Source organism: Hipposideros armiger, unplaced genomic scaffold (assembly GCF_001890085.2).
Source record: "Hipposideros armiger isolate ML-2016 unplaced genomic scaffold, ASM189008v1 scaffold_1716, whole genome shotgun sequence".
In the NCBI taxonomy this organism is placed as follows: domain Eukaryota; kingdom Metazoa; phylum Chordata; class Mammalia; order Chiroptera; family Hipposideridae; genus Hipposideros; species Hipposideros armiger.
The window spans coordinates 23,873-36,329 of NW_017733066.1; the positions used below are offsets into that span (position 1 = coordinate 23,873).

At 44.6% G+C, this 12,457-nt stretch overlaps 1 protein-coding gene across 2 annotated transcripts in view; it reads left to right on the forward strand.

Moving 5' to 3' along the window:
• LOC109378068 (nuclear body protein SP140-like) overlaps positions 1 to 6,485 on the forward strand; it is a 30,229-nt gene extending 23,744 nt beyond the window's left edge. For both annotated transcript variants that reach the window (XM_019634536.1, XM_019634535.1), the window contains exons 8-12: positions 3,412 to 3,527; positions 4,225 to 4,333; positions 4,622 to 4,699; positions 4,921 to 5,064; positions 6,028 to 6,485. In XM_019634536.1, the coding sequence (XP_019490081.1) occupies positions 3,412 to 3,527; positions 4,225 to 4,333; positions 4,622 to 4,699; positions 4,921 to 5,064; positions 6,028 to 6,135 (555 nt within the window). In that variant the 3' untranslated portion in view covers positions 6,136 to 6,485. The remainder of the gene's footprint in view (positions 1 to 3,411; positions 3,528 to 4,224; positions 4,334 to 4,621; positions 4,700 to 4,920; positions 5,065 to 6,027) is intronic.
• The last annotated feature ends 5,972 nt before the right edge of the window (positions 6,486 to 12,457 follow it).

The following is a 12,457-nucleotide window of genomic DNA, read 5'->3' on the forward strand; positions in this document are numbered from 1 at the left end:
TTGATTTATTGATGATATGGCCATTCTGACAGGTGTGAAGTGATATCTTATTGTGGCTTTAATTCACATTTCTCTGATGATTACTGATATTGAACATCTTTTCATTAGTCTGTTGGCCATCTGTATGTCCTCTTTGGAGAAATATCTATTCAGGTCCTCTGCCCATTTTGTAGTTGGATTGTTAGTATTTTTTGGTGTTGAGTTGCATGAGTAATATATATATATATATATATATATATATATGTTGAATATTTCCCTTTTATTGGATGTATCATTGGTGAATGTCTTCTCTGATTTACTAGGTTGTCTTTGTTTTGTTGATGGTTTCCTTTGCTGTGCAAAAAGTTTTTAGTTTAATGTAGTCTCATTTGTTTGTTTTTCCTTTTGTTTCCCTTGCCCAAGGAGATATATTAGAAAATGTATTTCTAAGAGCAATGTTGGAAAGTTTACTGTCTATGTAAGAAGTTTTACTGCCTATCTAAGAGTTTCATTTCGGATCTTACATTTAAGTCTTTAATCTATTTTGATTTTATTCTTGTATATGGTGTAAGAAGGTGGTCTGGTTTAATTTTTTTTTTACATATATCTGTCCAGTTTTCCCAACAATATTTATTAAACAAACTGTCTTTACCCCATTGTATATTCTGGCCTCCTTTGTCTTACATTTATTGACCATATAGGTGTGGATTTGTTTCTGTTCCATTGATCTATGTGTTGTTTTTATGCCAGTACCATGCTGTTTTGATTACTATAGCCTTGCAGTGTAGCTTGATATCAGGTAGCATGACGCCTTCAACTTTGCTCTTCTTTCTCAAGACTGCTGTGGCTATTCAAGGTCTTTTGTCATTCCATATACATTTTAGGATTATTTGTTCTAGCTCTGTGAAAAACACCATTGGTGTTTTGATAGGATTTGCATTGAATCTATCAATTGCTTTGGGTAGTATGGACATTTTAGCAATGCTAATTCTTCCTATCCATGAGCACAGTATATGCTTCCATTTATTTGTATCTTCTTCAATTTCTTTCTTCAATGTATTGTAACTTTCTGAGTATAGGTCTTTCACCACCTCAATTAAATTTATTCCTAGGGTTATTTTTTTATGCAATTATAAATTAGATCGTTTTCTTAATTTCTCCTTCTGATAGTTTGTTATTGGTGTATAAAAGTGCTACTGATTTCTAAAGTATTAATTTTGTATCCTGCTACTTTACTGAATTCCTTTATCAGTTCTAGTAGTTTTATTTTGGTGGAGTCTTTGGGGTTCTCTATATATAATATCATGTCATCTGCAAATAATGACAGTTTTATTTCTTCCTTTCCAATTTGGGAGAATTTATTTCTTTTTCTTGTCTAATTTCTGTGACTAGAACTTCCACTACTATGTTGAATAAAAGTGGTGAAAGTGGACATCCTTGTCTTGTGCGTGATGTTTAGAAAAATGCTTTTAGCTTCCCTCCATGAGTATGATGTTAGCTGTGGCTTTGTCATATGTTACTTTTATTATGTTGAGGTATGTTTCCTCTATTCCCACTTTGCTGGGAGTTCTTTTACTCTATCATAAATGGATGCTAGATTTTCTCAAATTCTTTTTCTGCCTCTATTGATATAATCATGATTTTTATCCTTCATTTTGTTTATGTGGTGTATCATGTCAATTGACTTGTGGATATTGAACCAATCTTGTATCCCAAGAATAAATTTCACTTGATCATGATATATGATCTTTTTAATGCATTGATGAATTTGGTTGGCTAACAGTGTGTTGAGGATTTTTACATCTGTGTTCATTAGTGATATCAGCCTATAATTTTCCTTTTTGGTAATGTCTTTGTCTGGTTTTAGAATCAGAGTAATGGTGGCTTTGTAAAATGAGCTTAGGAGCCTTCCCTGCTCTTGAAATTTTTAGAATAGTTTGAGCAGGATAGATGTTAATTCTTATTTGAATGTTTGGCAAAATTCACCTGTGAAGCCATCAGGTTCTGGACATTTGTTTGTTGGGAATTTTTTGATTATTGAGTCAATTTCATTAGTAGCAATTGGCCTATTTAGATATTTTATTTCTTCTTGATACAGTCTTAGAGATTATATGATTCTATGAATTTATCCATTTCTTCCCAATTGTCCAATTTGTTGACATGTAATTGTAATACTTATAATCTTTTTTATTTCTGCAGTGTAAGTGGTCACTTCTCTTTCATTCTGATTTTATTTATTTAGGGCCTCTCTCTTTCTTTATTGATGAGTCTGGTTAAAAGTTTATCAATTTTGTTTATCTTTTCAAAGAGCCAGCTCTTGGTTTCGATCTTTTTTATTGCTTTTTAGACTCTATTTTGTTATTTTTGCTCTGATCTTTATTGAGGAAATTCTGATTTCATCAATATGCGCTATGACCTGGACATTAGGATTGTTTAAAAGTCCCCAGATGATTCTGATACACAAAATTACCCATTTTATGACTCAAAGAAGAACACCAGTGTCTGTGCCCCACCTAGACCAATTGATTCAGAATCCCTAGTGTTGGGATCAGGACATTAATATTTTATACACTCTCCTTGGATGATTCAACATGCATCTGAGCAAAGAACCAGGAAGAGAAGTCTGTTAAAAAGATTATGTATGTGAGATTCTTAAACATTGGTTACATTTGTTACTTCCTTGTTCTGGGGAGAGTGGTTATCACTTTTGGAGAGTGATGATAGTAATCTGTGAGTCCCCTCAGTGAGGAGAAGAAAAATGGCCCCATGCCTCCATGCTAGAGCACTCTGTCCCCATTGGGGATGTGCTTCAGGAGCCCCCAGAACACTGAATAAGAGCTCTTGGCAAGAGGTGATTTGGGGCTAGCATTTTCTAATATATGGCAATTTTTAAAAACTGAAGAAATGGCCAGAATCCCAATTCATCCAACACAAGTAGCTTCACCCAAAAGCCCAGAAAAAGATTGAAAATAATTGTGTTAATTAGTGTTTTTTCATCTTTTATTACTTCTCATACTAAGAAGTTCATTCATTCTTATTTAATTCTCAATATACCACACTTCCCATGAGTCATTTTGTGGTGTAGGCCAATGCACTTAACACTATTTCAGGACTTTGTTTTATTTGTAAGACAATAAAATTATTCACATTCCTATGAAGTCTTCCTCTTATTTTGTTGCCAGGCTTTCTGTGTTAGAATCTCTGGGTTTATAGGGACAGCTCTTCTGGTCTGTCACACAGAGCCGTCCTCCTAAACTTCACTGCAGACCACAATTCTTCTTCTGACATCTCCACTCCATGCTTTCCCTTAACAGCCCAGGGAGAAGCACATTAGTGTGCACGCAGATTAAAACAAAGGCTGTGAGTTCTAGATTCCCACCGTGCTGGTCTTCAGGTTCTCACTGGGGATATGGACATTGTTTTACCTTCTAGGCGGGAAACTCAGATCTATGTGAGATCTGCCTGGATGGAGGAAAGCTCTTCTGCTGTGACACATGTTCGAGATCCTTTCATGAGGACTGTCACCTCCCACCTGTGGAAACTGAGAGGTTTGTGAGATGCGGTCCGCTCCTCCCTTATTAGGGATCCTTCCTCCTGCCAGGCACAGTCCCCCTGCAGAGGTCCTAAATGTGTCCTGATGGGGAAAGAGCAGGGCCATAGGTATGGGATAGAGCAGTGTGACCTGAGAAGCTGTTTAAGGACCCTGGCAGCAGGAGGGTAACGTTCTTTACTCTCCTCTGGAAGGCTGAGGCCAGTGGTGGGGTCTTTTACATACATGCTGCCACTGTCCTTTCCTAGAATTATTCCAGCAAGGAATCCTGTTCCCAGCAGTTTATGTTCTGTGCTTATTCAGAAAAGGCAAGACACGTGGCCTGGTTCCCTCATTTTGCCAAATTCTCAACAGGTCGATTAAGGCCCAAGGCCCCTGAGGGTTAAGGCCTAGTTTCAAGCACTCAGACTTGTCAGCCAGGCCTCCTTGTGCTCCCCGGAGCTCAGGTGGGGAAAGAAAAGCCCACTACTCACCTGACACCACTCCTCACCCACCTACGCCCAGATGCTACCCTCAATGGGGGATGGGTCATTGGCCCAGACCCCACGTGGGGGCCTTGAAGACTGTGGAAAATGTCCCCTTCTTCCCCTGGCTGTGCCTGTTGGCCATTCCTGAAAGGAGGACAGTGGCAGCCGTAGAAATGGTGGCTATTTCCAGAGGCCTTGCCCTGTGCTCACTTACGCCCCACCTCTCAGGAGCCCGTGGAGTTGCACCTTCTGCAGGATGAAGGAGTGTTCAGGAAGTTCGGAGCGCCACAGGGAAGCTGAGGTCCTGGAGAGGCAGATGGGGCCTGTGGAGCAGCTGGTGAGTCAGATTCGAACCCCAAGCCTTGTCTTTTGTGCTCACATATGGGAAGTCAGTCTCGGGGGAAAGGGAGGGCCCAAAGCAAGCCTACGCTTTTGAGCCATGTTTTAATCACACTGAAACTACAACTTGTTTGCAGAAAAAAGTGACTCAGTCATTACATAACTGGTTCCTAGATAACTGTTTGGGGAAGCCTTTGGCAGACTGGTGTCCTCATGCCTAGCCTGGACATGCATATGGGCTATTCTCTCCAAGCTGCGTTTCATTCACAGTCTTCTTATTTTGCAGAAATGTGAGTTCCTCCTCTTGAAAGTCTATAGCCATTCAGAAAGCTCATTTTTTGCGAAGATTCCGTACTATTATTATGTAAGTAATGACAACACACCATGATTACAGACCACCATGATGTTACCTGATCTTGAGACGGGCACTGTAGGATTTGTGATCTGAAGCCCGTGGGAATGAATGGATGAGCAGCTGTTGTCTTTACCTTGTATTTCTGCTAGATTTTATAGGAATCCACAGGAGGCAGACATTGAACTATGCCAGTAATTCTCCCATTGATACACTTTATTTTTCCCCATCAGGATGAAAAGGCTTCTCAAAACATAAAGGAATCCATGTGGTTGAACAAAATCACCAAGAGGCTAAATAAACGGGGTTACCCCCAGGTGGAGGGGTTTGTGCGGGACATGCGCCTCATCTTTCAGAACCACAGGGCATCTTACAAGGTAAGTGCCTCTCCCCGCTCCCATTTCATTTTCTTTCCACTGAGTCATTCTGCCTTCATTTCCTGGTGCTGGAAAACTTTAGCTTCCCTCATCTTATAAAAGTCTGTACAAGCAAGTTATAGAAGTGAGTTACTTTTTTTTTTTTTAAATCAGCTTAATATTTGTTTGGAGTCAAAGGAGTCACACCTAGTTGGTTAATCACATGATAAGAATCGTTCCCAATACATTTGTTTTAGCATACTTTATACTAAGTTATTTTTGAGAGTAAAATAAATATCACTCAGTTTTCTCAGTTAGGCATTTTAGTGTACGTTTGATTAAATAAGTGACTTTTTAAACTCAGGATTTAAGCTCATCATGAAGAGTAACACTGAGTCAGAAGGTGTCCCTGCAACCAGAACCCCAGGTCCCTAGAGGTCATTCCCTTAGAAAAGGTGACAGATGCCTGTTGAGAACAGTCATGTCCTGCCTGCTCCCAATGTAAGGAGAAGAGAATTGTGTCCTAAAGTCATACTATGCTTCTCATCTCTCCCCAATTATACTCACTCCAACTCCTCAGAAATCCCAAACTCCAGAATCCTTTGTGCGTGAATGAAACGTATAGTTAACAGGAGTCACCAGAGGGGAATAGAAGTGACAATGTGAGAGGAAGATCACTGGTTGTACTTAGACACTGTACTATTTGATTGTTACCAAGGACATAGATTACCTTTCTAACTCCCCCTAAAATAAACAACCCCAAACCAGTGAGTAAGAGTCCGTAAGTATGGTTATAATTTCTCATTTGTCTAGTTAATAAGAAGTAACTATGCACCTAGGTAACTGAAGTTACTCTAAGCTGCATGAATTTTTAATGTTGACCTGGTTAATATAAGTTAGGTGTTTAAAGTAATCATTCATGATTTCAATGTGTCTAAACACTGATAATGAGTGTCATCACTTTTGTCATTTTTTTTTTTTCAGTACAAGGACTTTGGCCTAATGGGAATTAGACTGGAGGCAGAATTTGAGAAGCATTTCAAGGAAGTGTTTGCTATTCAGGATGCAAATGAGAACAGTTCACTGGTGTAGTGAATGCTGTCGGTACTCTGGAAATCCCCTTTTTGGGCAGAATTCTCCCCTCCCAGCTGCTGTGAGAGTTTCCTGCTGATGCCACCTCCCCCCAGAGTATTGCATTGTACCAAATGGAGCCTCCTTCACCTGGAGGGTACCCCTCCTTGTCCTGAGGTCCAGCCCCAAGTCCCAGCGTGGAGCCAATGACTGATAAAGACTCACACTCCTGCGCTCTCCACTGGGGTCAGACTGGAGCTAGTCTGCAGCTTGACCACATCCTTGCTTAGCTTTCCCACCATGCTATCCTGCTCCCTTCTCCCCTCACCTCTTGAGATAATCACAATAAATCACTTACTTAGGAGATTTCATCTCAGGCTCTGCTTCTTGGGAACCCAAATTAAGGTAATTGTCGTAGCAAGCCAGCCTGAAGGACGGGGTTCTGGAGTTGGATCACTGTTGAGCCAAATGGTGACAGGCGAAATATTGATATCCCAAGGGTGCTATAGCAGTGCCATTGCCCAAACTCTTACCTGTAGGAAACTGGATGAAATATAGGGGAAGAGGTACACTAGCTGGTACAAGTCACTGGCACTTACAAGAGGAAAGATTGTAACTATAAGAACAGTGGATTTGGGTCACTATTGCCCAGTGCCACAAATGTGCTGAAAAGAGTAAATGACAGGCTTAAGTCTATTAGTCACCATCTAAAGCAAAGGGACTCTCATACCCGCAGCTGGAAGGCAGACAGTAAGGAAGGCCTTCACAGATCCTAATTTTAAGAATGCAGAACTTCAGAGAAGACTGAATTCTAAGCTCAGGGGACCCTCTTATTCCAAAGCCAGGGCCCTGATAGAGGAAGAGCGAAGCCTTGAAATTCAGAACGGGGCGTTGTGGGGAGATGCACCTGAGAACTCTGAACTCCAGGTCCCCCTGTACCTCCTGGGCCTGCAAGAAGGGTCTGCTGCCCCTTATTAGAAAGCAGTCCCCTCCCCTCCCCACCATCTTTCTTGAATGAAGACTATGCAGAGTCCTCTCAGCATGACCCAATGGGCAAGTCCTGGGTGGAGCTGCTGGGTGAGGAGAGGGTTTCTCCTCCAGGGGAGCTGCAGGACTGGCCACCATGTACCAGCAGGTGCAAGGAGATTGTGTCTGGGAGTAGATCCTGGATGATGAATTGCAGAATATGAAACTGGATAGAGAGAAATATCAATACAAGAGCACCCTTCTGTGCCACAGAGTTTAATTAGCCTGGCAAAGGCCAAGTTGATGATTCTAATATGTTCCTGGGTGACGCTCAGATATTTGCTATAAGCCATGGTGCCCACTAGATGAAGTGGAGTAGAGACCTGCCAGGGCAGACTACGGACAAAGGGTACCCAAAGGCCTCAGGAAGATGGCATGGCTCTACTCTCTACAGCTGGAGAACCCATTCTTCAGATGACGATGTCCTCAGAAGGACTCACAGACACTAACTAAACAAGGTGAAAGAAGCACACTGCTGAGGGGGCACCAGCATCCTTGAGGTTCTCAGTAGGGGCTGTCTTCTGTGGTTTGGAATGTAGGGGCTGTCTTCTGTGGTTTGGAATGTAGGAATGGTTACAGAACTGGATTCTACTAGCAATGAGATGAGAGGATTCCAGGATAACAAAAGCAGGTGCAGCCTTAACTGTCAGAGCAAGATGAAGTGATTTCTGTAATGGACAGCAACATTAGAATGACAGCCAGAGGCCTGGCCCATAGAGATCTCTGGAGAGATAGCTGATAGAACATGGTGTTCTCATAGGCAAGACAGATGGGCAGCCAACAAAGACATTGCTTCATAATATCATCAGAAGAGATTAAAAATACATGATCAGAGGTATTATTTCAGCTACTCCAGAGAAAAGTCCAGATCCCTTGCCCAGTTTTAAGACCTGAGCCAATTCTTGGACCCTGAACCTGCTGATGGAAATGTGGGCAGGTCTCTTAAGAAAGGACTCTGCAAGTATACATGTAGAGATTCCCTCAGTTCTTCACCAAGAGGACCAGTGGCCATTAATTTAAGTAATATTTCAAAGAAAGGGAAACAGATCTTTCAAAGGTGGTTGAATACAACACCTGATTTGATGCTACTCTGGGAATCTAAAGCACCATCCTGGTCCCTGGTAGAGCAGAGCATGTCGAGGTCCGGTAATGTCTACTTCACAATGGGTACATTCAATGCACAGAGCCACCCAATAGTCATTTCCCCAGGTCCAGAAGGTGTAATCAGGACACTCACAGCAGTTGGCTGAGCTGGCTCTTTAACCTATGATATATGAGTGCTCTATGAATTAACAATGACTGTCTTAAGAAAAACCCTGTGTAGGGCCCTGAAACTAAAGTTTCCCATGGTGAACACAGAAAATCGAAAGCAATATCATATTCCCAGGGAATGACAGAGATTAGTGCCACCTGCAAAGACTTAAAGGATGCAGCAGTTGTTTTCCTCATTACACCTCTATTTGATTCTGCAGTCTGGCCTCTGTAAAAGCTAGGTGGTTCGTGACTACCCACTGACTGCCAGAAACTTAACCAATAGCGGTCCCAATGGCAGCTGTGGTGCTAGGTGTGGTATCTTCATTAGAGCAGATTAGCATGGTCTATGGTGTGTGCAATGTAACTATTAATATGGAAAATGTACTTTAAAAATATCCAGTAGAAAGTGAGAAGTAGGATGCGAAGAAGCTCTTATTCATATATGAATATATATGAATTTATGATGTGGAATTAGCTTGTGTGATTATTGAGGTTGAGAAATCTCACATTATGCCATCTGCAAGCTGGAGACCAAGTAAAGTTGAGATATAACTACTCCAAGTCCGAAGGCGCAAGAGCACCCCAAGAGCAGGAGGACACCCATGTCCCAGCTCAAGTAGGCAGACAGGAAGAGATTGCATTTCCCTTCCTCCACTTTTTGTTCTATTCAGACTCTTACAGATGGATGGTGCCCACCCACTTTCGGGAGTGCCATCTGCTTTGCTGAGTCCACCGATTCAAATGCTAATCTCATTCGGAAACATCCTCAAAGACACAGCCAGAAATAATGTTTAGTCTGTGCACCCCGTGGCCCAGTCAAGATAACACAGAAAATTAACCATCACATCGATTGTATGTTAGTTGGACCTGATGAGCAGGGAGTGTTGAGTGTCCTGATTGTCATGTCATAAGCACTGTAAATGGTGAGCGGTAAACCTTACAAAGATTCAGAGACATGCCATGTAGTAAGTTTTTAGGGGTTCAATGTTCTGGAGCGTATCAGGATAGTCCCTCCGAGCTGCAAGTTATTGTACTTCGCATATCCTACCACTAAGAAGCACAATGCTTGGCAGGCCTCACCAGTAAAAAGAATAACCATGGTTGACAATTTGATGACAATTATTCTAGGCTTTGTAAGGTATGTGTCGAGGGTTGGGGTGGGGGGCATTGTTTACCATGTTATTAATGAAATGAGTTCCTCATCAATGTTATCCACTTAATGGAATATAATGGGCACTGTTACAAGTCAATAAATATAGTGCTATATCATTTGTATCATAGCGTTTATTTTTCATCAAGCTTTGACTGCAGTTGGCTGTTATTGGTTATTCTTGATATTGTAAACAATGCTAATGTGTACTAAGAGGCAGCAAAGCCTCGCGTATAGGAAACAGGCTCTGCAGTTGGTCTGTGTGGGCGGAGACCCAGCTCCTTCGCATGCTGACTGTGTGTCTTTGGCAAAGCGACTTACCCTCCCCACGCACTAGTGTCATCTGTAAAATTGAGATGCTAGCAGTGCATAGCTCACTGGATCGTTGTGAGGATTAATGTGTTAAAATTTATTACACACTTAGAAAGTGCTCGGCCCTGAAAGTACTGAGAAAATGTACACACCAACTTCCTTGCATCAATTAGGGCTCTTTGCTAGCGACGATACCACCTTTATCACTTCATGGAGGAGAATGCACAGTGGCTGGCAGAAAGGGCAGGAAGGCTGGGCACTGAGCCGGCAGCAGCCCAGAATCAGCAGGAATTGAGCTCCAGGAGCAGCTCGGCCATCTTGTTAAGGACTGCTGCAAACAAATGTTTTCCAACTTTAATGAACTTCCCTCAGAGTCCCACTTCCCAGAGAAGTCCGGCGGGCCTGGCTTGTTCAAGGGCTAGTGATCAACCGTCCCTCCCCTCCTGCGCACAAAGGGGAGAAGTCATCCACTGAAAGAAACTGGGTGCTGTTAGGGAAGCGCGGAGGAGGCTAGATGGCCAGGGAAACATGACTGATGGATGACACCCACCTGGAGGACCCCCAGGGGTGGGCCCTGCTGACTAATGGGGGGAATAGGGCAGTCCCAGGAGAGAGGAGTCTCAGAGTCTAGGGGTTTCCTTAATGGAGCAGGTTGACTGTGTTCCCTCTGCCCTGTCCTGCGGAGATAAAGGCTAAGTCGGTCATCATGCTAGAAGGGAAGGTGTGTACCCCGCCCGCTAGACAGCCCAGGGCAAAGAAGGCCACTAAGCCTGTCAGTCTGCCAGTCCCATTTACCTGGACACAGGTGCTGGCTGCTGTGATGCTGGGGAGCCCGGCTCCGGTCTTACCTGGCGGGAATGTGCCTGTGTCTCTGGGGGCTGTGGGAGGACCTGGCGTTCCTGAGGTTCTGGGACTCTTGATAGTGACCCCTCAGCCCGACCCTCCCAGTGTGGCTTCTCTGGACGTCAGCACATACCCTGCTCTGCTGTGCTGGAGAGAAGCGCCGTCTGTCTGGGAGGAGGGGACAAGGGGCTCTCCAGCTCTCTGAGTAAACTGGGTGGGAAGACATCCCTGTGAGGACAATATACAGAGATCAGCTGCCTGAGGCTTCTGGGAAGTAAACAAAGGCGGGGCACTTTGGAGGGAAATTGAAAGTCAGCAGCAGCCAGCATGACATTTCTTGTTATTGCCTGGCTGAGCGAGGAGCCACAGGCTTGCAGGGGGCGGCCCCATCTTGGCAGAAAGCCCACTTCCTTCCTGGTTCGCAGAGACAGGCAAGAAGTCAGGGCAACCAGATTTTCTGGAGAGCAAGGGGGTAATTCCAGAAAAAAGAAAGTCATACAGCAGAACCCCAAATTAGCATATAAACCAGCCCAAGTCTCCCAAGCTGATTTCCAAACCAACAGACAGGCAAACCGTAAGACAGATGGAGTTCAAAATACCAGCTTTCTTTCTGGTAAAAGCTGGATCAGGGGACATGGTATATACGGGTGTCAAAAGAAGGATCTCTAAACCTGAACCCCAGAATTGGGCTTCACCACAAGGCCTCAGGCTGTTCTACCCACCACACACACACACACCCACACTGCACAGGCCACTATCCCTGTGCACTTGAGCTTGGAGGAGCACAGAGCCCTGGCCTCTGCAGACAGGATGAGCCCAGGAGGCCCACAAGGAGCAGACTCACCCTTCCACTGTACCCCCAATCTGAGAGCCTCCCCCAAAAGAAAGGAGGCGGCAGGGGGACCAGGCAGTGATTGCTGGGCCAACTTTTGGAGTGGGACATTGGTGAGGACCTGAGTGTCCCCCTGAGGCCCCAGGCGCCCGCTCCCTCTCCATTTCTGCACCCACACAGGGGCTGAGGGTTTCATCCTCTGGCCCAGTGGTCAGTGCTGCTGCTGCCGCTTCCTCCTGCCCTTGAATCCTCAGGTCCAGGTCCAGGATGCTGCTGCTTCGTCTCAGAACAAACCTCTGTCCCCACAGGGCCTCCCAGGTTGGGGACTCGGCCCCACTAGTGAAGTCTGAACGGAGGCTCCTCCTGCTGAAGCTTAGGATGCTGGTCCCCTTGGTGCGTCCTCCGCTCCTTGTCCCTCCTCAATCGCTGCCTCTCCTGCTTCCCAGGTCTCCAGGCCCAGTAGCTCCGGCTACTTCCTGGACAACAGAAGTGGTCCCTGGTGCAGTGCTGCTCATAGCCATGGAAATGCCCAAGGTGCTCCCTATTTCCTGCAAATCAGTCCAGCAGGTTTGGTAGGAGTTCAACCTGCTTCTGAAGATGGTCCTGTCCAGTTCCTACCCACGTGGGTCTGATGTTCTTTTCTGCATCAAGGAAACTTGGCTTTCTCCGCAGAGGCCTCCTGGTTCCTCGGGAAGCCCGCTGCTCTCGCAGAGTGGGGTGCCTGCCCAGCTTTCTCTGGCCCCACAGGAGTGTCTCCTTCTTGGCCAGGGCAGCCCCAGGGTTGGAGTGTCCACCCCGAGGGCCGACCCCTGTGGGTTCCCCACCCAGCAGCTGCTATCAGCCTCTAATTCAGGTGGTGATCTTGGTGTTCTAAGCAGACCCAGGAAAAAGTGGGACATTTATACCAACACCCAGCATGATGGTGG